This window comes from Citrus sinensis, chromosome 8 (assembly GCF_022201045.2).
Source record: "Citrus sinensis cultivar Valencia sweet orange chromosome 8, DVS_A1.0, whole genome shotgun sequence".
NCBI lineage: Eukaryota > Viridiplantae > Streptophyta > Magnoliopsida > Sapindales > Rutaceae > Citrus > Citrus sinensis.
In genome coordinates this window covers 30114120-30141647 of record NC_068563.1, presented here as the reverse complement: position 1 = coordinate 30141647, position 27528 = coordinate 30114120, and the positions used below count along the sequence as shown (strand labels likewise).

Genomic DNA, 27528 nt, shown 5'->3' with positions numbered 1-27528 from the left:
ATTTTGGATAACTAACGAATCAAAATTGGCCAACTCTTCATATTCTTAGGCGTGCATCATGGCGTGAGCTTGAGGTTATCCTAACGTGGATATATATAAATATTTAGGTTTAATTAAGTTAATAAATTAATTTAACCGTGGAAAAAACTAGGGACAAGAAATACTTAATTCTAATAATATATCACCTTTTGTCTAGTATTATTGTCTTTCAAGACTACTAGGTATTGATGTTGATAATACAGCAAAAAGAACATTCCACATTTCTCCCATAAAGGCCACTTCATATAAATGATCATCAACTAGATATTCAAAGCAAAGCAAAGCACAGATATATTTGAGCTTCTCTCTCTTTCTCTTCTCTTGAGAGCTTTCTTACTGTCTTTACAATATGGGATATGGAGAAGTTATAACAAGAAGCTACGACAGACAAATTGATAGAGCTCGAGTGGAGGATCTTGAGAGGAGATGTGAAGTAGGGCCAGCTGAAAGAGTGTTTCTTTTTACAGACACTTTGGGTGACCCCATTTGCAGAATCAGAAATAGTCCCATGTACAAGATGCTTGTAAGTAATTTAATTTTCATTGCACCATTATTATTCATCCTGATGATATTAATCAATTCACCACCACCACCATCATCATCATCATCATTTATATTTTGATGTTATCTTATCCATATATCATTTATGTATATCACATATGTTAGGTAGCCGAGTTGGACCGGGAGTTAGTTGGTGTCATTCAAGGCTCTATAAAGCAAGTAACTGTTCAAAAACCTCATGAAGATTTAGCCAAAGTGGGCTATGTTTTGGGGTTAAGGGTTGCACCACTTCACCGGCGAAAGGGGATTGGCTCTAGCCTTGTATGCAAGCTAGAAGAATGGTTCACAGCAAATGATGTTGATTATGCTTACATGGCTACTGAGAAAGATAACGAAGCCTCGGTTAAGCTCTTTGTCAACAAGCTTGGTTATGTCAATTTCAGGACTCCAGCTATTCTTGTACATCCGGTTAACAATCGCATGTTTCATACACCATCAAATGTTCAAATAAGAAAGCTCAAGATTGAAGAAGCTGAGAATCTTTACTACAAGTTCATGGCTTCGACAGAATTTTTCCCATATGATATAGGCAATATACTGAGAAACAAGCTTAGTTTAGGCACATGGGTGGCCTATCCAAGAGGTGAGATAGTGGGAGAATTTGGATCAAATGGGCAAATATTTCCAAAGAGTTGGGCAATGGTTAGTGTGTGGAATAGTGGGGAGCTTTTCAAGCTAAGGTTGGGTAAAGCTCCTTTATCATGCTTATTATACACAAAGAGTTCAAAATTGATTGATAAATTCTTGCCATGTTTTAAATTGCCGGCGATACCCGATTTTTATCATCCATTTGGGTTCTATTTCATGTATGGAATGCACAGAGAAGGTCCATTATCAGGCAAAATGGTGAGGACACTATGCCAATTTGTGCACAACATGGCTGGTACAAAGTCTAAGGATTGTAAGGTTATTGTTACAGAAGTTGGAGGAAGCGACGCCCTGAGACTTCACATCCCACATTGGAAATTACTCTCATGTCCAGAAGATCTGTGGTGCATGAAGGCCTTGAAAAATGAAAAGAAGAAGACTCTTCGTGAATTGACAAAAATCCCACCAACAATAGCTCTTTTTGTAGACCCAAGAGAGGTATGAATTACCAAATTAAATAATTTAATTAAAAATACTGACCAGTTTGCCTGCTTTAAGATTGAGAGCCAAAAACCCCACCTCATGTATTGTTTGATAAGTCCTTATATCTCTCCTGGTGGGGGCTTTTCTCTTGTTCTTTTCACATCCCAAGACATAAAATCTCAAAAGATTTCCTTAATTAGGAGCCACCCCTTGTGTCCTTGTTCACAATTCAATTTTTGTGCCTCATGATTTCGACTAATCAAGCAGGTCCCTTTGTGGTCCATTTTTGTCCCTTCCTCCCAGGTAAAAGTAAAAAATAATAATAATAATAACTTAAGAGAGCCTGGACCCTTTCTCACTACCATCATCAGTTTGCTAAAACCTTCCCAATGTAAAAGACTTCAGAGTTTTAATTTCATTCAAATGAAAGAAACTCTCTCTATGAATATATTCCAGGGGTCTCTGCTCAATCTCCCCATTTTCTTTTAATGTTTTTAGCAAGACATTAGTACACTAAAGTGTAATACTAATGTTCTGTCTAGTAGAGAAAAAAGTCGACTCTGCTATCTTGCATAAACCCTAGTTTATGCGGATAAAACCAAAATAGTTGGTTAGGGTTTCAAGTCACTAGTCATATTCAAGAGTAAGTTTAGACAAAGCAATATGTGTTAGGCACATATTCTCACTCACCAAATAAAGGAACCATCTTAATTTATTATACTGGTGATGATGATGGAGTTATTGATATTCTCATTGGTTAGATGAATCATCACACCCATTCAGACTTTAATTTCATTCTTGAAAGAGCCTTTAGTTTGTCCTTTGTATCTAGCTACAACTTGAAATATTTGTTGTAAGTGGAGCACGTTGGCTTGCCATCAACCATTGGTGAACAAGTGGCTTAGATTCATTACTTAAGATCTGTCATCAGGATAATATACCTATATACATACACATGCATTTTGCTCCAATTTTATATTCACATGTTAGCATACATAAAAGACCTCATCTCATATATGACTCTATTTCTCCAATCAAAAGAATTTAAACATTTGTTAAATATTCTCTTCATATAAAAGATCATTTAAACTAACACATACGGTCCAGCTTAAATTTAATTTGTAATTGGAACCATTCTAATACAAGACCTTTAATTCTGTTACCATAACTGCATTTTTTTTGTGTAAGTAAGAATGTCCGGAAGTGCAAAGAATTAGCAATTGTCAATGTTTTATATAGATTAATGATGCATTAGCTTATGCTAAGATCTCATTTAGGGTTTTACAGTAGGCATTGGCTGTTTCTTTGCCCACATAAGAAATAGAAAAATGTGTTGGGTACTCTGGAGCACTGCTTCTTTTTCCATTCATTGCTTACATTGTGTATGCTTCTACCAATCATTATAATTTATATACATACAAAACAAGCAGTAAATAATTAAGGAGTAATACTTCAAGAGCACCAAATATCTTCTCCAAAAAAAGATAAAATAGTAGATAAGAAAGCCTATGAGTTTATAAAAATCTACACAATCTGACAGCAAATAAATCCACTGCCAAGATATTATTACATGCATTGTCAAGCTTAAATCCCAAGAGCTAGCAGAGCGTTCATAGAGGCAACAACAATTTTCAATTATTACATACAAACATACAAAATATTCCTAGGTGTTTCCTGACAACTCTAGAGAAGTGTGTATATATATATATATATATATATATGTATGTATATGTACACACGCGCGCTAAATTAAAACTGTATCACGGAGATTATGAACAATTTTATTGATCACTTAAAAAGAAAAATACACCTAAACTTTCAAAATTTATAAGTATAACTAAATTTTAATATTTCAAGAATAGAAACAGAAGACTTCTATATGCCATAGTCAATACATAAAAATATGTCTTTTTTTTTGGGGGGAGGATGATCTTATTATTATATAGATCTCAAATAATAGAATCTAATGATATATACAATGTCCCCAAACACATGAAAAGTACTAATATCTACTTATAAATATTGAGAACCTATATTTATATGTTAAGCCAAACCTTAAAAATCTTGGTGGCCTTTCTCCTTCCTTTCAAAAAGAGAAATAAATGGGTGATAATGAGATTCTCGTTTATCAAATGTAGCTCTCTTTGTCAAATTTTCACTTCGATTTTCTAAATGGTTGTTACAATAGATTGTCTTGAGTTGGCTAGCTAGTATCAGCATTCCTTAATGATGTTGATTAAATTTGTGACTTTGATTTGCCGCACACAAGTCTCTGAAAATCACGTGGATACAAATGATCGATCGGTGAAATGATTTGTGTGGTTTTAGAAGCAAGCTACTTAAAATTCTCGTATATCAGATAGCGATGTTTATTGTTCATATTTGTGGTCTTGATACTTTCAGAAAAAAAAAATCATGTATTTTGTTGAGGCTTAAGTAATTAATATGAACATTAAACTTTTTAAATAAAATGATTTCTCGACATAGTATTAAATTAAGTAGGTTTGGCTTGTAGGTCTTTTTCGAATCTTGTAAACACAAATAATTGAATTTATCATAAATAGTGAAATGAACTGCCTGGGTGAGATCCAGGATTAAACTTATGAAAATTGTGTGTGCAAAGCCATATCTTCAATTTTATGCGGCTTTCAGGTCAAGCCGTCTACGATTAGTATTGGCTTTCAAACACCGATTCGTTAGTTCTTCGCAATGAACATCCTTATCTACCAATTGTAGTCTTGAACCAAAAAAAAAAAAGCCTTAGACATGCAATAAGGTTTCCTCTCTCTCTCTCTCTCTCTCTATATATATATATAAAGCTAGAACCAGGTCTATGCTGGAAGAAAGGCCAAGAACCTAACACGGACAAGTGGAAGCTACAATGTCCCCATCTAACGTACGAATAGCAGCCTGTTCTGTCTGATTCGGTGCATTATTCAGGCGTGTGGGGACGAGTTTCAACATTTAGATTTAGCTAGTGGGTTCCGTTTGCATGTTTGATAGAAGCTTTATTAAGATAAAGATCGGAGCTTTTAACACCCTTCTAAAATTCTTCTAACATTTTTTTTCGAATTTTATGTTCTAAAATACCTTCAATCTAATTTATAATACAAACCCATCAAGTAAAAGCAACCATCTTGTTATAAAATTCGCTCTATAAAAAAAGACTATTTCTTTCAAGTCTATATTTATAAAATACATAAAATCTTTAAAATCTTAAATTATTTTCTTTGTTCCATAATTTCTATCTCCGTAACTCTAAAATTTTAAGTTTCTCAAAAAATAATCCCAATTAAAAGTTAAAATATGAATATAAATCGTGAAATAGAGGGTTTAAAGAATAATTTATTTAAATATTACACCGAATTTCCTTTCTAAAATCACAAATAAATTAATTTACTTTATCAATTTAAGTAATTTCAATTAAAAGGAAAGTTTGTGAGGAATTTAAATGGGTGTAAAAGGGCCAAATTACATTATGGGCCAGAACCCTCTAGCCACGTAATTGGGTGATTGGGTCCATTCACGAATCAATAGATTTGACCCAGTTAAGGTTTTCGGCTGAGCAATGAGCAAGAATATTAAGACGAATAAAGAGGTTATTATTATCTGTTAAACGCTATAGAGACTTGCTGGTGGCATGAAGCATGCCTCGATTTTATATATCCACTGGGAATCTTTTTGCTAATTATAAACATTTAATCCCCTTGTTGTCATCTATTCACGAGAGGGATTTTGATTCTCCTAGTTCTGTAATTTATGTCCATATGATCGATCACAAAACAAAGAGTAGCTTGATTGTTACGATTTATACAACAATATAAATGTTTTTTTTTTAATCTAAAAGCACATGGTTCTCATTAAAATTTATTCTTATTAATTTTGGATGAGAAACTACGTATATAGTAAATAATTCAACAATATTCTTTTAAATTAAGCTTCATGAGAGGCTCTGTCTTACATCACCTATTTTTAGACTTTCTGTATTGCAAATTCGAAATTTAAGCCAGCACATCATTGGAGGCACTTGAAAGGCATGAAACAGCACCAAATTATTTCAATGAAAGATGTTTTCTTTGTTGGCGGCGATGGGGAAATGTAAAGATTGATTAAATATATATAAACAAAGCTTTTGAATGACTAAAATATTATTGATAGGTCTGAATTAATAAAATTAAGGTTTTAAATTTTTTTTACACTAATCGTAAATATTATAAATTTATCAAAACAGACATACCCAAAATATTATTTATAATAAATTTTTTCTAGTCAAAATAAGGAAAATAAAACAAACAACACTCAAATATGATATTTAAAAAAAAAGACAAAAATCTTGAAACTAATAAAAAAATAACAAAATATCTTGAAATTGTAAGATGGACACAAAAGAAATATAATTTCTAACTCAATCACGGGAAAAAATGGTGATAACGAAATTTGAAGTTAGTTCGTCTCGTTACAAGTTTTGAGACGATATATTATATGTTTCAATTAGAGTTACAATTTATTTAATAACCTTCTCAGTCGATGAAATCAGAGAATTATATTATATAACCATCTTACATTACTTTGTTCATACTATCATACACAAAATCTAATAGAAGTTACGATAAGAAGTGTAACAAAACTTTCCATATCAACTCTGTTATTCGAATCCAAAATGAAATTTAAACTCTACTATTATAAACGGGCTAAAGAAAGTGATCAATTATCGTGCTATTTGAAAGTTATAGAAAGTTTTGAGTTACTAGTGAGCACGACTGATGGACCAATAGGGGTAAGGAGTCCACAAAACATGCAAAAGGCCGCCTATAGATTAACTTTCTCACGTCAAAATAAAAATGAAGTCACAAATGGAAATCCCACTCATAAAACCACTCTTTCTTTTTCTTTTTTCTTTTTTGATAAATAAAACCACTCCTTTTAACTAAAAAAGTTTCCAACAAATTGCAAAAAAAATAAAAATGTCGACATCGTTAATGCAAATAGACCCCACTGGCCCAATCTCTAATAAATCATAGTGGCCACGACGTACACACAACGCATAAATTCAAAGACTCCTCCCTATCTAGCTCCTGCAACAAAAAGTCCAAATCCCAAATTCAGTTTCATCAATTTTCTTTTAAGGTTAATTATATATCCCTCGTCCCTATGGCTGCTGGTGCTGGGTGTGTCGTGGATACAAGGCGTGCCCTGGAGTGCAGAAACGGTGAAGCAGCTGCTCACTTGAAGTTTGTTTCAGTCTTTATAATCTTCTTTACAAGCGTAATAGGCGTATCTTTGCCTGTCGTGTTGGCTCGGTACTTACAAGGCAAGCCCAGTTATGATAAAGCAACCTTGATAATCAAGTGCTTCGCAGCTGGTGTGATTCTCTCAACTTCTCTTGTCCACGTGCTCCCTGATGCTTTTGATGCTCTCTCTGACTGCCAAGTGGCGTCCAAGCATCCTTGGAGAGACTTCCCCTTCGCAGGTTTGGTGACTTTGATTGGTGCTTTGCTGGCTTTGTTAGTTGACATAACTGCAAGTGCACACGTGGAGCATGGCCATGGCCATGGCCATAACAACAACGACAATAAAGAAAGTAAAAATTACGTACTTGTTGGGACGCAAGAGGAAATTGAAGGAATCAAAAAGGGAAATTATGAATTGGGAAAATTGGAAACTGGCCACGGTGAAAGGACAAACAGAGAAACGGATCAAGAGGAATTGATAAAGCTAAAGCAGAAGCTGGTGTCACAAGTTTTGGAGATTGGGATAATTTTCCATTCTGTGATAATTGGTGTGACTATGGGCATGTCACAAAATCAGTGCACCATTAGGCCTCTTGTTGCTGCGCTTGCCTTTCATCAGATCTTTGAGGGCATGGGGCTTGGAGGCTGTATAGCTCAGGTAATTCTTTAAGTTTTGTATTTTTTATCATATGGCTTAACTTAATTTTGGCCTTAAAATGTTTGATGTTTTCGTCTGAAAGTTACACAAGACTACATGTAGCTGATTCTTAGGGGTGGCAGTGATTTAGAGTTAGTTGTCAATTCTTTGACATGTTCAATTGCGAAAATTGTACTGGCTAAGGTCCAAGAATTTGTTTAGGCAGCATCTTCCTTTGAAATTCTAGTGCAAAATGAAACAACTGAAACTTGGACGCCTGGCTATCACCAGTTTAATAACAAGAGAGTTTTTTTTTTCCCCTCCCCATGCCAAAATGTATTTTGCAGCATATTTACATGTCAATGGATATGCTAAAATGGGCATTGGTGCTCTGATTAAGATTAATTAAAGACTAAATCTAAACTAGATTCTCCTCTCTTTCACAGCTGCTTGCAAGCAATTAAAATTTTAGTCCAAAACTTGAACCCGCATAGCAAATCATATAAAGTTAGTTTCCCATTACTTGTGGTACCAATGCTTCATCCAATTAAAAGTCCAAACAAAAGTATTTTAATATATTCCCCTTTGATATTTTCCCGATTTGCAATGTTTGTTTCGGCTTGTCACGTGAACACAATAAAAGCAACTTACTAAAAGCAGCTTACTCTGTCTTTGTGAATTATAATTTAATTATTTTCGGGAGAATTTGAACACAAGATCTTAAGATCAAACTTACCGTGATACCATATATGTCGATTTATTGCTTGATTTAAAATTTGTTAAGGGTAAGCACTCAATGTTTTATGTTTTGTGCTATTGTTAACTAAGATCAACCTCTCCTATGATATGAACTCTCACAAATAAAACAACTGATATTGATTTTATTTTGAAAATTGCAGGCAGGATTCAACTTTGGTACAGTGGCATACATGTGCTTCATGTTTTCAGTGACAACACCGATGGGGATAGTTTTAGGGATGATAGTGTTTTCAGTGACGGGCTATGATGACAGTAACCCTAACGCTTTGATAATGGAAGGGCTACTGGGTGCTTTGTCTTCAGGGATTCTTATATACATGGGGCTTGTGGATCTCATAGCTGTTGATTTTTTCCACAACAAGCTGATGAGTTCTCGGAGTTGGTTGAAGAAAGCTTCATTCATTGCTCTAGCTCTTGGCTCTACATCAATGTCCATTCTTGCTCTTTGGGCTTGACATTAATTTAGTCTTGTGTTTGATTAGATTAATAAGCAGTAAAAAGAAGAAAAGAGATAAAAGGGAAAAATAATGTTATGTGTTTTTGCATTTTGCACATATGATATGATGATATAGAATGTGTATGATTGAGGTGGCAATAAATATTTGATAGAAAAGCTTAATTAATTATTGTCTTGTGTGTCTGGCATGCTAGTCAATAACTAAACCCATTATCAAACGGGCATGTACACTCGTGAAATATAATAATCAAAATATATGAAAATGATGGATTCTTAGACAGCATGCAAGATGGTAGCCGGGGGCGGAGCTTGCTGCAACTTTTTTATTCATAGTCGACCAATGGTCAGATAATAGATAAAGGAATTACAAGCAATAAGGTCCCGTAGCTCAGTTGGTTAGAGCGTTGGTCTTATGAGCCGAAGGTCGCGGGTTCGAGCCCCGCCGGGACCAAGTTAAGTTATCATCTTATATGATACACGGTATTACTTCAGGTTAGGTGTTGTTCAAGTTTTGGGAATGGTCGGAGAAAGCAAAGGAACATATGAGATGGGGTGCGTTTGGGACCGAAAAGAGGGCGAATTTGGGCCAAGCACCGATGAAGATGGATCCCCATGCAGTGTGGGGAGCAAAAAGGAGAAGAATCAAGGTGTGAAGAATGATGTTTCATGACACCATCCGTGTGTGTGTGCTTTGATAAAAAAAAAACTGGATGACAAAGATAAAAGAGGTCCAAGTCGCCAATCTTCAAGCACAAAAGGATGAAGAAAACGTCTTGCCATTTTCTCAATTTAGGAGTACAATGCCTCATTAAACGACCGCGGGAAATGAGTAAAGAGATGGAAGAAGAAACTAATGAGGATGATGATTTGAGAGCTAAAAGTTTGGTATTTTACTTAGGGTAATTTTTACTTTCCTCCCCTGAGCTTTGGGTTTTTTGCACTTAAATGGCCAAGATCCATTTATTAGTAAAGACCCCCCTACCGTCAGTTAATTTTGTAGTTGACTGTTAATTGAATTCAAAAAGATTGAAATACCCCCAATTGTATATTATGGTAAAATGAGTTTGACTTTAGTACCGACCAAAGAAATAATTGAAGATGCAAATTGGTTAGTTTGACATGCATGGCTATTCGCAAAGTGAAATGTTTAACCCGTGTTTTTTGCCACGACTTTTTTTTTTTCCGCAGCTCACTCACGTGATCACCATAATTTTGATGACTACTCAAATGCGTTTCTGCAATAACTAACGAATAGGCAAAAGATACTGATGACCATAATCATGTAATTGAATACAAGGCTTTACAATAGATTATACCACCAATCTGTGCCTTTTGAATACATCTGCTTTAACAATACATGAGTGAATTGAGACATATCTTTCTTTCACAATGTAAACTTGCCAAAATACATGTAGTTTGCTGGTGAAATAATTTTATAAAACAAAGGCTTGACTTGATGTGTATATATATTATAGATATTAGAAATTTTTATTTTCTACATATCATTATATATGTAAATATACACGAAACAACTAATGATTCAAACATATCATTATATATCCAAATCATCTTAAGGTGACTGGGATTTTTTTGTGCACACATCTATCTATGATTTCAAAGCGCTTTAGTGATGCCTACTAGTGTGTTTTATTTAGTCATTTAAAAAAAAAAGTGTCCTCGTAAAATTCTAATTTTCTTGTTCTTTGCATTCTTTATGAGTGGTTGTGTTGGTAGTTCTACACTGTTCTGTTTCAGTTCTACATGCAAGAATATTATTCTTGTGCCTTAAATTTCATACTTCTTGTTTTTATCAGGTAAAGAAAAGAAACTCAGAAGAAAGCTCTACGTAGTGGACTACAGGGATAGCTGAGGTTCAGCTCCCGACTGAGTATGTTGCGCTCTCTCTCTCTCTCTCTCTCTCTCTCTCTCTCTCTCTCTCTTAGAGAATTTGTATTTTGCAACTGTATTTGAAAGTTGTAAATTTCCTTCAACTGAGGAACATTTGGCCTCAAGGCTGTGTTTTGATTGGCTGACTTTGGGTCACTCCCATGGTGATAGGACATTATGCTTTGAATCTCATTGCCGGATAAAATGACGTAGGGACCTGAGACTTCATTAAATAAATGTCTGGACTTACATTCAATGGTTTAGAAAAGAGAAAAGTTTTAAGCTTTGATTTTTTTACAATTTTTTATTTATATGAGTGATCACAAGGCACGATTTTTTCACAATGATTTGACAATTCATTGGGCTCATGTCAACCAAAATGTGTAAAAGTTATGCTTGTTAAATTAAATTATTAAATTGCCCATAACTAACCATATGAGATCTTCCGTAAGGGGGTTTTTACTAATAAATGAATCTTAACCATCTAAGTGCAAAAGACCCAAAGCTCAAGGGAGGAAAGTAAAAATTACCCATTTTACTTATGCGGACTCATCCCCGGTGAAAGAAGGAGCTGTTTAGCACTTTGATGGCAGTGACTCGTCGTGAAATGCAATTCTAAAACCTCAAAGACAGCGAGGTTTTGAGCGCATGACAATTCGCTTGGGGAATACCAAAATAGCAGAGCATGTGATAAGACACTGCTTCAAACAATCTAACAGTTAGTTTAATTATCCTAAATGCATGTACCATGCTGATGTTTTGATTTTTACTCTGTTAACTTGCTTAGGGTCTTTAGGCACTCAAACAATTAAGTTTTGCCGCTGATGATCGTGAAATGATAGTAACTGCAATCGTTTTGGGGCTGGATTTTTAGTTTTTCGTTTATTTTATTTTTAATCATAGTTAAATTTTAATAAGAAATAAAAAGGAAAAATGATCTTTTGTTTAGAATCATGATGATTCTAGGATCTCGAGATGACTTTAGGCTGTTGTTCTTTTGAAAAACAACAGTGGAGACGCACTTTAAATAATTGAAATGAAAATTTTCTTCTCGAAAAAAAAGAAAAGACAATAATTACGATGATCAATCAATAAAAACAAATAACAATTATATTGGATATACATCAAACTTTTAAAGACTTTTAAGTCATTTTACATATGACTAGTTGTCATGGACAATAATTTATTATAATTAAAGATATTTTTATACTTTAATAAGTCAATAACAGTCGACCATTAAAATTAAATGCATTTAAGCGGTAAAATTAGGTTATTCTCTTCTTTAGTTTGGGTTGCTATTTTGGTTTGCATCACCAATTCAGTTTGGGTTGTCAAAATTAACCTCCACAAAAAGCATCATGGTTAGAAATGAAGAAACAAATTAAACCAATGTGCGAAATAGAAATAATTGAGTTTGTTGGGAGATGATACCAGCATAATTTAAAAATAAATTTTTATCATTATCTAATAAAGCTCACCGCTCAAGAGGGTTATAAAGGGATACAGAGTTTCACCACCCAATGATATCCTACAAGAGATACAGAACTTCTCAACTCACCACTCGAAGAAGAAATCCTAAAAAGAGAACTCATTTAGGCTATATTCTCAAATCACTCACTACTCTCTAAAAGTTACAACCTAATATATTTATATAGATAACTTGGAACATCCCTCCAAACTTAGGATAAGATTTCTATTATCTAGAATTCAAATCAAACCTGAGTTAAAAGTCTTAGTCGTCATGAGGTGGAAGAGAACAAAACAAATCTCAATTTGACTATTAGGTCGGTTGATCAGCAAATGTGAGCAATCAACACTCATTTAATCATATCTTGATGTAGAAAACTTCAAATCTAAAATTTATTAAACTCTTGACTTAAAGAGCTTTCCAGAGATATGAAGCTTGTTAGAAAGAACTTGATGCATTGAAGTCAGTAAATTCAGAACTTGCGGTCTTGTGCAGAATTCTGACAGCTATGACATTTACTGATTAAATCTTGAATTTCTTTAAGAAGAGAAAACCAAATTTGATTTCGTAAAATTCCTTAGAAATTAGACAAAATTATGTTTTCAACCCTGTATTATACATAATTTATCTATTTCTAGAACGGTACAGTTAATTCGAACAAGTGGGCTGTTAATTTTGACCATTGCTTCCCACTTTGACTATCGTTTCCAAATGTCCATATTCATCTTCATTGTCAACCTCCAAACATGATAGGTCCCTGAACACTCCTGTGTCAGGAGATACACAACCAAACAGCATAAATATGAATAATCAAAATGGGCTATAGGCATTTGATTTTATTATTATTATTAAAACATAAGAGAAGAAGATGCATGAATTATATGTTTTTATAATGTGGAGAAATTAGCATTTAAAGCATGCTAGTTGAAGATTTTGTTATTCAAAGTCATTCATCATTATCATTTGTTCAATTGTTGGTATCGTTCATGATTGTCAAAATTGAAAACGAAAGTTCAAATATAGAAAGCTTATTAACCATTTCCAGCATCTTCTTGTCTTCAATTTCAAAAATCATCATCGCCTTCCAAACCCTCAGTCAACTTTCCCAAATTCTCTTATAATTACTCTATACTCGTATGTGCTTCGTACTTCGACTCCCATCATTTGAAGAAATTGGAGCATTTATAGTATAGCTTCTCAGGATTTGTAGTATACTCTAACATGTATATAATTGCAGGTTTACCATAGTAGCAACATGCTTTGTTTTTGAACTTGATCACCTTCGTATTTCTTCTCATCTTCATCTTCATCTTCGAAATCAAACCAGCTACTTTTTAAAGTATTGATGTTTTGTTATGGAATTATGATTTTGCTAATTATAAAGCTTGTTAGGACTTGTATTTTATGAACGGATTTAATGGTGAGTTTAAATTTTGAATTGATTTGTTATAATCATGAAGAAAAATGGATGATTTTTGAATTTTCAAATTAAGTCGTTGAAATTACAATACAAATGAGTAAAAAAAAATTATTTGGTGGCATGCCTTGTAATTTTTTTCAAATCTAAATCCTAAATAAAGAATTAATTTAATATTTTTTGACCAAACAAGTAAATACATATTTTGAATATTAAAATCCTAACACTTTTAATTTTTAATATTTTATTGTATTTACTCTTTTGTTTTCCACATTTTTTAGCAGATTTGTCAAAAAGACACACACAACGTTAGGTAAAATATTCTATTATTGACGAAGATAATTCATACTTCATTAATTGAACGTCAATCAACTACTAAATTTCACGACATTTAGAAGATAAATTGATGTTTACATATTGATAAGTTATATTTTGAAGAAAATCACTTTAAGAGAGGATAATTTGAACATGGATTTTGCTATGTTACATTTCATGTAACATACACAACCCATAAGAACCACACAATTATGTGAATCCCATAATTTGTGTGGTTCTTGTGGATTGTGTATGTTACATGAAATGTAACATAGGGACTTTCTTTGAACATTACCCTAAAATTTATGCTGAATGAGATTGCCTCCGGCGGATCCAAGCTAGGAGGTTCTCACTTCCCAATTAATGTTAAGGCGCTGTATACCCACCAGAGAGGGCAGGGGTGCCACTACTGTAGTACCTCTTTGACCGACTATTCAGTCATTTTGTCTAATTTGTTCTTCAAATAATTGACACACCATATTCATGTTGCTTAGCTAATGCCCATAAACATTGACCATAAAACATGGAAGACTGTACCACCAACCTTTGTCTTTTGTTCCCTCTCATATGTCATCTTACCGTTTAGGTTTTACCACTTAGACTTTTCGGACCTCCTTTCTTCTGGAGTTATCGCCAATCCAAATCGTAAAATGTTTTAGAATTACTGATGCAATTTAATTTTTAATACATGTCATACAAATATTAGTGGGTATAGTACAATAAAATTATTCTAAAATCTCTCATTTTCTCATCATCACATCTTTATTATCTTCTCATACGGGGAAAAAATAAAAAATAAATCCTTTGAATATCAGGAGCACCTTGGCGCTCTCATTGAACTCACCTTTGGCTATCCCCGCATCAATTTTCTCGCTCGAGCTTGGACTTGACATCATAGACAATTAACGTTTTATGTTCAAACTCCACATCTTTTTCATTTTGTCTCAGTCAATTTACATCACAGTCAACTTCGGTTTCACTGGATTCACACGAGATAGGGAAAATCGGATCATCAAAACATAATTAAGGATTTAGATTACTGTTTACTTATCTCAATGAAGTGCAGCATAAATTTTAATCTCGCCCACATGCCTGAAAAACAGTCAAGATAAGATCAAGAATGCATGCAAACGAATTAACTATCATCAGAGACTTAAAGAAAGATGATACAATACACACAATTTTACTACAAATCTGTACAAAGTTTCCCTTTAATTAACTTTCACTGTTCAGTCTTCGGTTTCGTTGACATTAATGGCAGTCGATGATGGAAAAATCTTGCACTCAGATCTGTTCCTACTCAACATTCTTTTCAAAGAACACCCCAATGAAGAAGAAGCAGAAGCTGATATAGAGTCGGTTATTCCCACTACTTCATGATCACAATTTGATGCATCACTCACTCTCTCCAGTCTTGGCTCCCCTTCAACAACAATCTGCAACAATTCTGAATTTGCTACAGCTTCAACGGAATTGCCCTCATTATTCTCCGTCGAATCAAGATTTTCAACTTTCTTTTCACCCGCAACAGGGGCTCTGCAAACGGGGCAATTCAAGTGGGAATGCAACCACATATCAATACACTCAACATGAAAGCCATGTCCACATTTTGGTAAGCTCCTGCCGACATCACTCTCTTCAAAAGCACTCAAACAAATGACACATTCCAAGCCTTGCTTGTACTCACTTGAAGTGTAAACAAACAATGGAATTGAAGCAATCAACGAAGCGTCAAGACCCTTTGAAGAAGAGCTCGATATAGTGGTATTATTAATGTTGTTATTGGCATTGTTGTCGACGTCGAATGTGAATGAATGGAAATGGTGAAAGCGAGCAGGGAGCAGGACATGGGACACAGACATGGAGCTTCTTGATCTTCTTTGCCGGGCTTGTGCTAAGAACCATTTTGCATAGATGTGGAGAAGCAAAACGAAGAGGATTACTAGGAGTAGTGATACAATTGCTGCAAGCAGAACGTTGCCGTCGTATGAGGAAACGTTTTCTAAGAAGTGATTCAGCATTGTTGTTGCGTTGATGAAAAAGTTTGTTTTTGTTTCGTAGAGAGGCTGGAGAGAGTGTTGTGATGCGAATGTGAGGTGGGTTTTTATTGCATTGAAGGCAATAAACATAGGAGAGAAAAGGTGCCCAATAATTAAGTAATGGGGGAAAGAACCGAAGAAGAGAAAGTTCTTGGGAAATTGACAGAAATGACCTGAAATTAAGGTCAATTCATAACAAAATAATATTTTCTTACTTTGTACACAAAAGTGAGCATTGTCAAGAATAAATACTCTTAAAAGTAAGATGACAAGCTAATAGCACCTTCTATCACGGTAGGAAGGATGTTAATTATAGTAGATAAATTTTCAGCTATGGATATTATCTAATTTAGGTGCATTTTGTTTGAAAGCTCTTTTTAACAATTAAAGTTAGAAAAATTAATGAATAAGTAATTTTTTTTTATCCATATAATGACCCTAATTTTGGACTATTTCTATAGATTTACCGAGGGTTATTCTTGCGTGAAGAGAAAGTTATTGATTGAAGGATTAATTAAGATTTGGAGTGTGGCAGCAGCAATAGAATGCATTGTTCTTAGATACACAATACGATGTGCTTGGTGAGGTCAAAGGGGAATCCCACAAACCAAGGAAGGGATAAGTAATAATAGTTGGTGCATAGGAATGTAAAGGTTGAAATGAAGGTCTCGTGAAGGCGACGGCAGCTAGGGATGGAGGTAATGGATTCATGTGAGTTGTGGCATTGTTTTGGGAGAAAGGGTAGCTAGGGATCCCAAGACCAAATGCATGTGTAGATCTCTCTTTTTAGCCCTCAGCTCTTCTCACTTAAAGTTTCACTTCTTTTTGTGTCATTTTGTTGTTTCTCTTTACTGAAAAAAAAAAGTTCACTTGACTGTTCCAAAAGTGAATGATTTTGATGTGTAGTAAACGAGAAAATACCAAGAATATCAAATGAATTGAAAAAAAAAATATTGCTAATTAGTTTAAGATAAAATGTCAGAAGTTCGAATCCTAGCTCTCACTGATAGAAGCAGATTACGCGGTTCAAGTGAATGGTTGAAGAAATCCTTCTATGTATCTCGGGTGGCACCTTCTTCTTCATATGTATTTTTTGAGCTTTATGAATTTTCCCATATATTATCATCACTGTAATTAGAAAATAATGACCGAGACTAAACTTACTTGTTTCTTCGCATTTTGAGTAAAACATATCTTTCTTCAATGTTAAAGTGAGGATAGATCTGATTATAAATATAAGTAGAATTCTGATGATAATGTATAGTATAATTAAAAAAAAAAAAGCCGTATTATATTTTTCCCCATGATAATAATAAAAAAGAAAAGAAAATCCTTAGCCGGTAGCGTAGATAATTGGTAGGCTGAACCGACGGGTCGCCTTCTTTTCTTTAGGTCAGATCAGGGGGCCCATGTGAATCCAACCAGACTATCTTTTTTGACTCGACAATCATCGGTCTTCTGACAAGATTCAGGACCACTCCTTAACATTTATTACTTGCAAGCAAGTAATTAATCAAACTTAACAGTCCCTCCTCTCGTGACCCTACACTACACAAACACAGATTCCTATTTCTTTATTCATTTCTTCCATATTTTAATACATACACATATTGAATTTGGGACCCTCTAGATTCAATACTGTCCCAGACGTGCCCAACAGTAGCGGAAAAAAAGGACCGCGAAATGTGATTAATTAGTAAGAGGAGCACTTGGCTTTTGCCCCACAACTTCATAAAATTTTGGTTATTAGCATTAACATTGGTAACAATGAATGACACAGTTGAGTAATGAATTGCGATTCAATCCATCCAAATGTTGAGTCGCATCGAGTTATAAAGCGACGAACTTCAGAATCCGTTGAAGCAATTTTTAGTCCATGAGTTTGTATCTTTTCTCTTGGACACCTGTGACGCCCATCTGTATTTCGATTATTGTATGGAGTGGCGTCTGAAAATCACAACAACATTTGGTGTCAAAAGATTAATTATCGAAGAAATTGTCAATTTATTATTAAAGCTATTCAGCGATCACCTCAATGTGGGGAATTTCTTTGAGAGGCCTATCAGCAAAATAAGCATATAAAGCTCTCAACACCGCCTGCAACATTGGAGTGAAGCAAATTTCAGACTCGCAACTAATATCTCAGAAATTAAAGAGAGGATGAGCTTGATACACTGAGTGTAACCTGGTGAGATATCACTACAACTGGTGCTCGTTGTCTTTCAAGTTCAATTATTACAGGTTCTAGCCTGCATTAATGTGGGAAGAAAATGCATTGAACTTGAACACAGCAAACAAAATATTCTCAGCTTTGGCGAAGGCACCATATGCTACAAGGACAAGCTGCAAACCTTTGGATAACATCAAGATAAGATTCTCCACGTGGATACCGATACCTCAGTTTGTCCTTTTTACGAGCCCTGAAATTCATCATTACAATTTCAGTTTAACACTATCTCACACAGAACACCACGCATTGAATTAGAGGACTTTGGAGATAGAGAACAAGACTAATTCAATGGTCTCAAGCACAGAAGAAGCAGAATAACCAAAACTTACTCATACTCCTCAGGCATATTTTTCTTAATCTCTTCATACGTCATTCCATCACACACTCCAGCATTTATCTCATCAAGTGCACGCCATTGAATCTGCCCAAAGATAATAAGATTAGTTACGTAAATTTGAAAATAAATCTATCACCCACCAAAACTGAATGACAAACTTAAGACTGAATAAGCTAGTGACATCTGGATTCACACTAACCTTTGGAAATCCGGCAATTGGACTCGCTGTCAAAATTGTTCTCTGCAGGGTGCTAGTCCATATCTAGACCACAGCAACATATAAAATAATTAATTCATTTGGAACAACAATGTTTAAATATTATCCCATAAGCCAAATTCGTAGGAGAGACTTTGCTCTTGAAGTACTTATCAATCAAGAAAGATAAGCAATTGTCACTTTCCAAAAGTCCTTAGTTTAGAGAAGCAACCAACAGACACATGCCCACTGCTGAAGAGTCCATTAAAATGGGACATATGTAGAATGCAGGCAGTTTCATTTACCAGTAAATGAACTTAAGATTCTAGACATGCCTTCTAACTCTTTTAAGAAAAGTCAAGTTACAATAACTCCGCGCATTAAAAAGGATATTAAATAAAAATGTACATTCAAAATTTAGTCTAGAATATTTATGAATGAAACTTACAGAGGCAGCTCTTTCAGACTTCAATCGCTTCTCGACAAAGTTAGCAAGTTTCTTAGCATAAATTTCTCCAGCATCACTGTCATAACATGTTGAAGCAACCTTTCGTAAGTATTGCTAAGATAAAACAGTGTACAAGAAACACATCAGTGTTAAAAAGAGAATTTCAGTAAAACATGTGACATCTTAGTGGAGCTCAGAAATTATGTAAAAAAGAAAGTTGAATTAAGCCTAAGGGAATTCGAATTCAATCACAGTACAGTTGCATACACAATGCAATTTCCAAGTTCTGCAGAAACTACTGAAGTCTGAAGAGCATTAGTTTCCTCCTCCAAAGAATGTTTTCAATAATGGATACATCTTGGCATAACTGTTTCTATGATCTACACAGACCACTTGGATGCATCCACCCTAGAACCAGCAAGACAGTGCCCTTCACTTTGCAGTTTCAGTTTCATATACACTTCCCGTAAATGATAAATAAGAATAAATTTTACTAACTCCACAGTAGTGCGGAGATCTATTTCCTTAGGGTTTGGATTCAGGTCCACCAGGCAATCCCATGGGAAACACTAGAAGCAGACTGGAACAAGGAAAATAGGGGCTTGGAATGAACACAGTAAAACATAATATTTTGGTAATTACATTATCCCTCAACTAACTAATCTTGACTCATCTGTATCACAGCAGATACATAGAAAATTACCAAGGCAAACAATTAATTTCCAAGATAAGAAATGAGAGAATTCAGTCACAAAAGTCCAAATTCACTGAAAATGAACCAAGCAGGTAGTACAACATCAATTAATCAAACAGGATATACCTCAATATGGTGTCACCACCTATTCTACCTCTAACATTGTCCCGACTCTCTCCATGCCTAGTAAGTAATATTGGGCGGGGTGTGAGATGTGTATTTACCTGCAACGTATATGGAATAACATAAATATTAATATTGAGGTCAAATGTGAGACAAGACGTCAGTGTGAGTGATATGTGAGACAGGACCTCAGTGTGAGTAATATGTAGAATGGTCCCTAAGATTCAATGTCTGCTAAGAGCCATGCATCTATCATCCACATGTTTTCAGGGATTCTTTCCACATTTTACAACTTTGCCTAATGCTAATCAACAAAGATGAATGTTATAGTTTCACTTGCTATTTTTTCAATCCCTCTATTAAATAAAATAATAAATAAACTATATAAAGTAAGCTAAAGTAATAGCCAAGACTAAAGTTGATGAGGAAATTCTTTCAAGCTTTATTATTTTAATTTTTTTCTTTTCCTTTTTTTAGAGGATTATTGGATTTCACCCCCATTCCCCCCTAATGAGACTCGAACCTAGGACCTTGGCCCTAGGGAGGCCATGCTTTTATCACTTGAGCTAGGCCCTCGCCTCTCTAGCTTTATTATTTTAATTTAAAACAAAACATTTATATACTCTGCCAGGCCATCCTACGTATAGATTTGTGTTCTACAGACTACAACAGGAACCAAAACTCGTAGTTTTCCACACTTCTCAAACATCAATATAAATGACATCAATTAACTTTAGTTTTCCAAACTAAAGGTATAACTGTTAACAACTTCAATTTGGAACAACTTACCAAGAAAAAGACAATTCGTCCAGGCAGATAGCCACTGATATTGTTAACCTGAATCAAAAGGTTATTCTTCTACATTAATACCATTTCAAACATTTAAGACAGACCGATTAGTCAGTTAGATAATACGTGCATTCAGAAGTTAAAAAGACCCATAGCCATCTACCAATGGTTTTAGGAGGGCGAGCATTATATGGAAAATCACATTTACGAGTAACCCACCAACAAAAAGGTTATCATGCATTCCTCCCCCCCCCCCCCCCCCCCCCCCCACCCCACCCCAAAAAAAAAAATTGCATGCAGCTGCTATATCTACCGCCCAGTTGCATAAGTAAGAACAGATAATTGTACTGCATAATTAATAGTAACCGTATCTGCATATAAATTCATACAAACATGTAGTGGGAACAGAAAAGTTGAACAAATTAGATCAGGGTAAAAGAGGCCCTACAATTTCAGCTGAGCCTTTCTAAACAATTTTCACTGACCATGAATGAGAACATATATCCTGCCAAACATTTCTCCAAGAAATGATTGTCATCAGATGTAAGTTTCTGAAACGTACACTACTAATTATAGCCCAGAGCAAGAACTTCAGGAAATGTTCATTTTGACACATTAGAACAAATACCATGCATATCAAGTCTATGATCGACTCAAATCAGATGATCCAAACATGCCGTTTTGTAGACAAGCAAACAGTTCTTCAAATCCTGACCGCATATAGACTTAATTTACTAAGACATGGGAAAAACAACCAGATAGGTAAAATAAGAAAAGAAACATACTTGTATTTGTCCTCCATGTCCACTGACCATATCAATCATTTTGATGTAAGACCCTTCATCTACTGGCTCATATACCTAAGAAAAAAAGGCATAGCAAAAATCCTAATATGTTATTTATCATTCATGAAGAGAAGATACTACCAAGACCTTTTATCAGAAGTGAATGTCATTTTGGGGGGGGGAGGAGACCTTTTCATAATTGGCTAGTCGATTTTTAAAGTCTTGTAATCCAGCTTCAAAATCAGGCCTGCAGGACAACAGTTTCTTTAGCTGTACATAAGCAACTGCTGCACCATATTAAGTGATAAATAAATATAATTATAATAAGTGAGACATTGGCAGCTCTAGAAAGTAGCCATACTCTTCAGCATAGTCGGGGCTTTGCTGAATTTTAAGACGTATATTTCTTTCAATTATGTCTCTGTCATTGCAAATTGTTTCCAGAAATATAATCTGCCACAATAATTGAAGATATATGAGAAGTGTTTTCCAGAACATCCTTTGAAGACAATTCAAAAGTACATCTAAGTTGGCTAAAGATTGCATATGGTAAAAGGCACATGCAGGACTGGATTGTGCAATGTTGTGAGCTCCACCAATGTCACGACCACTATGATTCATAAGCTCACCCAAAGATCATAACTTACAAATATATAACTTGAAAACTGTTCTTAAACCGATAGAAAAAGATATTATTACTACAACACATCACATCAACACTTCAAGCAGAAGATTCCATTAGAAAATCTCAACATGGTTCTACAATGTAGCATGTATACTTCCCTAACAAGCATACTCTTGTCTCTTTGGGAAATTCTTAGCTCTCTGCTCATGATCATGTAAACTGATAGAAAAAGATATTATTACTACGACACATCGCATCAACACTTCAAGCAGAAGATTCCATTAGAAAATCTCAACAAGGTTTTACAATGTAGCATGTATACTTCCCTAACAAGCATACTCTTGTCTCTTTGGGAAATTCTTAGCTCTCTGCACTTGAACATGTACCTTGCAATTTCCTTCAGCCATTTTCATCAGCATATTCCTTCGTTTCCTAGAACTGTTAGTAGCATCAAATATTCCAACCTGCAATGGAATTAGAATTAGAGAGGAAAAACTGAGTGAGAAGGGTGGAGAAAACAATCTAACACTGGGGGAAAAAAATATAAAATAAACTTACCTGGCCACCTTCATGCATCCAGGATATCATATCCTCCATTGCCAGGGCTGCTACCTAGTAGCATGTGATATATTAAAACTATGTACAAAGAAAAAGGTTAATAAGGTGTTAACATTTATCCATTACCCAGGAAAAATAAATTAAGTTGCAATAGCATTTATCAGGGACAAGTGAGACCCAGAGGGATTATATACCCAACTTTGAAAAGCTATACATAATTAACAGAAAACTTGTTATGATTTATCACATAATTAATCCATATCAAAAAACTGCTTGGAATGCATTGGACAAAATATTGAACTGCTTTTGTTATTGCTCTTCTATCTGCTCTTCAATCTTCGGCTGTAGTGGTTGATTGTTTGTTTTAAAAAGAATTATACAATGGATATTTTTAATATTGGTCTAATGGCGACCTAACTCCTTCCCCACCCATGTGAGTGGGATTCGAACCCCAAACCTCTAGTACCACCTAAGAGGCTTTAACAATTAAGCTACCTACCACACACAATTATAAAATGGGCTTTAAAACCATAAATATAAAGATTTAAGGGAAAAAAAAAACACAGCAAGGACTCTCCACACAAGCAATTAGTACCGAAAAATATTCTGTGGTTCGCACATTCAAGAACCATGCATCATAGCATCTACAATTCAATTTAAGAAACAGAAATCAATAAATGCAACCAAAGAAACTGATTCACTCAATCAGAGAGATTTCGAAAATAATTAAATTATTTGAAAAGTAACGATGACAAAAGACCATATTACGCACCAGTAGCAAAACAAACATAGTGTAATATCATCTACTTCAGAAATGGTCAAATGCCCACAGAAACTCACCTCATTTCGTGCCTCCATTCCTTCAGGATTGTCAGCCCGGAAAAAATCAGCAGACTGCATCAAAGAATATCTCATCTTCCAAGATCATCCATGATAACACCACAAAACTAATGCAATACTATAGATTCAACCTTTTTAAAAAAAAAAAATATCACCAACATTTTTCATTTTAATATCATTCAGGATTGCCAATTCATTTAACCGGTAGAGTACCGGCTTCAGCACAAAATCACTGTAGAGTATAGTCCATTGCCTAGCATTTACAGATGAATTGATAAAACTCCATCCACAAACAATTTAAGTGTACCTGATTAACTCCATGCTTAAGGCGCCGATACTGATAGAATAAAAAGAAGGAAAGCACAAGTTAGTTGTCATCACTATTAGTTCCCTCATTGATTGACATTCTAAGTAGTGGTTATAATAGAATTGACCTTCCCAACATTGAAGTGTTTGGTATCATGACCCAACCAGCGAAGATATCTTGTAAGTTTAGCTGCAGTAAACGTCTTGCCTCGAGCTGGCAAACCCACCTAATATCCATGAACGTGTTAGGAAAACCTGTTTTCAGTAAAAATCATAGTTTGTGTTTATGAAACAATTAATAGAATGCAGAGATATATATGATGCTTCCAAAATATGACTTTCAGCTAGATAAAAAAGGGAAAGTCAGCAACTGAACTGCACTAAGGTCAGCATCTGAACTTCATTATAATGTGCTAATGCTTAAACTGAGAAAACGCAGGAGACGAAACTCTCACTAATTATTTATTAAAGAACTCTCTCTAATTATGTAAGAAAATACCAGGACAATTGCCAAATGCCGATGTTCCTTTGGCCCAAGCATCTGGTCAGCTACAGCTGCAGCAGCAACAGCTCCAGCAGCTGCTGGCATCGAATTCTAACAACCAACAGATAAAAGGCACAAAATTCAAAATAACCACTGCTAACAGCATATATTATAATTCGTATAACATCAACTAACTGGTGATACAAACCTTAGTTTCTGTATCCAGTTTGAGATCAATATTGAAAGTACTTGCACTAGCTGATTTGACTAGCCTAGGGGATCCAACACCCCTATCCACAAAGAGTCCCCTATGACTATCCTGCTTTTGCAAAGGAGAAAATGTCCCCACTGACTTTGATTCAACCATCCCCGAACTTGAATATACCTTTGATGGGTCTGGGACACTGACCTCCATGTCCTGTGCAAAAATCATTAGATATGGAATATTATAGTATTAGGGCAATTTTGAAAGCATTTGCACAAACACAAACCCACTTATCCAGGGTATAAAAGTCCTATTCAAGATTTAGGAAATGAATTTATAGCCCAATCAAATAGCAAATTTGAAATGAATGGCAGATATAGGATTAAAGTTCATATCCAATGAAAGATCTGACAGACTGCAAATAGAGTATGTTTTGAAGGTGTGGTATTGAAATCAGAAGGAAGGACCCATGTTAATATTTTTGCAGTGTCATGGCATAAATGCTTTTCAAGGTCTCCTAAAGAAACTAGTTTCCAAATTCACAAGATCAGTTATCAAGATGAACCTTTATAAGTGCAGGTCGATCAACAGAAATACCACTATGTGAAACACTGCCTGAGCTATCAGCATTAGAAAGAACACCGGCCCGGGATAATGACCTTGGAGTCTCTGTCATGTTAGCTGCATAAACCAGACCAGAGTTTGCAGAAGTTGATGGTGCAGGGACAACATAATGTTCTATATCAAGCTCCAAACTAGCCGAAGAGCCATTCTGCAGAGGGAAAAAACAAAAATTTTTCAGTTAATTTATAGAAACTAACAACTCAACAGTATCCTTGGGTTGTTATTCTAGATAAAACAAAGGTTTATCAGCCTGCCCATCTTCCTCATTTTCTTTTTAATGCCATTCCCTCATTATTTAGCCACATATAAGAAAATAAGCAAATTACATCATGAGTCAGGCTAGTTAGAAATATATAATGTCAGGATACTTTCAAGGACCAAGACTAGTCGAATGCATCAATTGAAACCCTTTTAAAAATATTTTGTTTACACGAGAGTTTGCTGTTTAAGAAATTATCAATTGCTTCGTTATGCTTCTACCTATCCAATAAGTAAACCAATGAACAGCATTTTAATATTAAGTTATACCTCAGCACCCGTCTGCTGCACTGAATTAATGCTAACATCAGGAATTCCACGAACTGTGGAAGGCTCGAGGTTCTCCTGATAAGCTCTCCAACTAGCTGCCAGATCAAAGGGTGAAACCCTATCTGCTTTGATAAACACTCGATACTCAAGAACCTCATCACTATCTAACCGAAACAGTGCTGACCTTGAATCTCCTTGTAAGGCGCCCCCCGTAAGAAGCCGGTTTGGACCCTCCTCCACGATACAAGGCCCATTGCCATACTTTGGCTTCAAAAGGAACTTGAAATCCAAAGTTTCTGCATCCAACACAAAATGTTTTAAATACAGAAAAAAAAAAGAAAAGAAATGATCCCAAAAGCCAATATAATGCACATGTTTTACCTGGTGCCAAATTCTACTGAATTTATATATGTTACATCTTTTTTTTTCCTTTTTTCCTCCTACTAAAGACTGTAGAGACAGAAACCTTTGCTTAACAGAAGATCATTGCGACTAGTTTTAGAGGAGTGAGTGATTGTGACAAACATCCACATTCTGAAAATAGAAATAAACATTATACATATTTTCCAATTTTTTTAATTAAAAAAAAAAATTCTACCCTAGACTAAGCTTCATTGTTTACTTCCATTTTCAACTATTAAAGAAGTGATTCAAAAAATATAAAAACAAGCTACCACTTAACTGAAAACTGATAATTATACTTTCCAAAGCAGTTACAATAGTTCCCAACTGACGTGAATCTGACGTGCAATTAATACCTTACAGGTGAAACATGAAAAAGTAGATACAAACTGTGTATTTTCAACTCTGTGAGTGCAGTATTATTGTTTCCACAATACTAAACCAACCAATGCCTTGAACATTTTATAATCATTATCCTCATGCCGGCTTTAGTAAAAATTAAATAAAATAGCATACCGTGGTTAGGAGGCACAACGAAGCTCAACTCCCACATTGACGCTGATTCACGCCCCATTGCAAGCTATTCAAATTCAAAAGAAAAAAAAAATTAAAAAAAGTTATAAAATTGACAAAACAGAAACGACGAAGGTAGGTGGAGTGAAGTTACGGCTTTAGAAGAGTCCCAAGAGCCAACGAGCGGGACGGAGCCATAAACATGAGGAATAAGATCGCCTTTGAGCTTAATATTCTCCATTTTCAACGAGACGTAGAACTGACCGCCGGCATGGTCAAGGATCCCCTCTTTCCCGTCGTCGCCGTTGGAGCCATCGCCGTCGGTATTTCTCGACGCGCCTGTTCCCATTTCTTTAATTTATTATTTTAATTATAAAATTTCTTGTTTCATTATGATTTTTAAAAAAATATAGTTTCAGCTTTTAATTTAAGCACAGGAGCCGAGCGATACAGTGGACAATAGTAATAAGTATATTCAGGTTTTCTTTTGTTCCTGTGGATAGATAGAATAGAATCGAATAGATAGATGTGAGAGAAAGAGAGATTTAATTCGAAAGATGGAGATGATGAGTGAGAACCGAGCAGCAAGGAACGCTTTTCCCTTCTGCGTTTCGTGTGTTTTCGTGTTGCGTTTTCGATAAGCACGTGAGTCGGGTCTGGGCCCGGGCCAGCTTGGGTTGTTAGCGTGGCCCACAAGTTGTGGATGATATTGCCACGTGTCAATATGCTGTGGCGAGTTTGCTTTGTGGTAGTTTGGTTTGGTTTACTTGTGCGGGGGCGTTATCGGATAAAACACAACGATTTTTGCCTCTTTCTTTTTGCCCTTTTTTTTTTTTTGGGTCTATTATGCAGAGTGCAAATGAAAAGATCGAAAGATATATCTACGAGCTTCATTAAGTTGTCGAGTCTTAAGCAATTGTGTTAATAATAAACAATGGTAACAAATTTGTGTAGATTCAT

General features: G+C 35.0%; 4 protein-coding genes and 1 non-coding gene across 7 annotated transcripts; 3 read left to right on the top strand and 2 right to left on the bottom strand.

Moving 5' to 3' along the window:
• Positions 1–231: 231 nt before the first annotated feature.
• Positions 232–2625, top strand: LOC102630697 (probable N-acetyltransferase HLS1). 2 transcript variants are annotated; one of them, XM_006488496.4, is made up of 3 exons: positions 232–562; positions 706–1280; positions 1422–2625. In XM_006488496.4, exons 1-3 carry the CDS (start codon positions 389–391, stop codon positions 1690–1692), a joined length of 1020 nt encoding a protein of 339 aa, XP_006488559.2. In that variant the 5' UTR covers positions 232–388; the 3' UTR covers positions 1693–2625. The 2 variants fall into 2 exon arrangements, with proteins under 2 accessions (XP_006488559.2, XP_006488558.2); XM_006488495.4 differs by having other exon boundaries at positions 234–562; positions 706–2625.
• Positions 2626–6710: 4085 nt separating this feature from the next.
• Positions 6711–8921, top strand: LOC102630191 (zinc transporter 6, chloroplastic). The gene is made up of 2 exons (XM_052432967.1): positions 6711–7560; positions 8439–8921. Exons 1-2 carry the CDS (start codon positions 6823–6825, stop codon positions 8751–8753), a joined length of 1053 nt encoding a protein of 350 aa, XP_052288927.1. The 5' UTR covers positions 6711–6822; the 3' UTR covers positions 8754–8921.
• Positions 8922–9132: 211 nt separating this feature from the next.
• Positions 9133–9206, top strand: TRNAI-UAU (transfer RNA isoleucine (anticodon UAU)). Its single transcript has one exon. It is a non-coding gene; the product is annotated as a tRNA-Ile (tRNA).
• A 5757-nt stretch (positions 9207–14963) lies between these two features.
• LOC102624823 (RING-H2 finger protein ATL63) lies at positions 14964–16730 on the bottom strand. Its single transcript, XM_006488631.3, has one exon. It carries the CDS (start codon positions 15969–15971, stop codon positions 15072–15074), a length of 900 nt encoding a protein of 299 aa, XP_006488694.2. The 5' UTR covers positions 15972–16730; the 3' UTR covers positions 14964–15071.
• Positions 16731–17430: 700 nt separating this feature from the next.
• LOC102624540 (6-phosphofructo-2-kinase/fructose-2,6-bisphosphatase) lies at positions 17431–27171 on the bottom strand. Of its 2 annotated transcripts, XM_052432118.1 has the most exons (23): positions 26723–27170; positions 26572–26635; positions 25654–25949; positions 25067–25273; positions 24505–24714; positions 24312–24407; positions 23941–24039; positions 23814–23843; positions 23507–23560; positions 22667–22720; positions 22495–22572; positions 21845–21936; positions 21673–21730; positions 21484–21558; positions 20699–20746; positions 19913–20010; positions 19093–19168; positions 18648–18710; positions 18441–18532; positions 18233–18301; positions 18067–18130; positions 17913–17978; positions 17431–17828 (listed from the first exon to the last, which is right to left on the bottom strand). In XM_052432118.1, exons 1-23 carry the CDS (start codon positions 26915–26917, stop codon positions 17751–17753), a joined length of 2262 nt encoding a protein of 753 aa, XP_052288078.1. In that variant the 5' UTR covers positions 26918–27170; the 3' UTR covers positions 17431–17750. The 2 variants fall into 2 exon arrangements, with proteins under 2 accessions (XP_052288078.1, XP_052288079.1); XM_052432119.1 differs by lacking the exon at positions 18648–18710 and having other exon boundaries at positions 26723–27171.
• Positions 27172–27528: the final 357 nt, after the last annotated feature.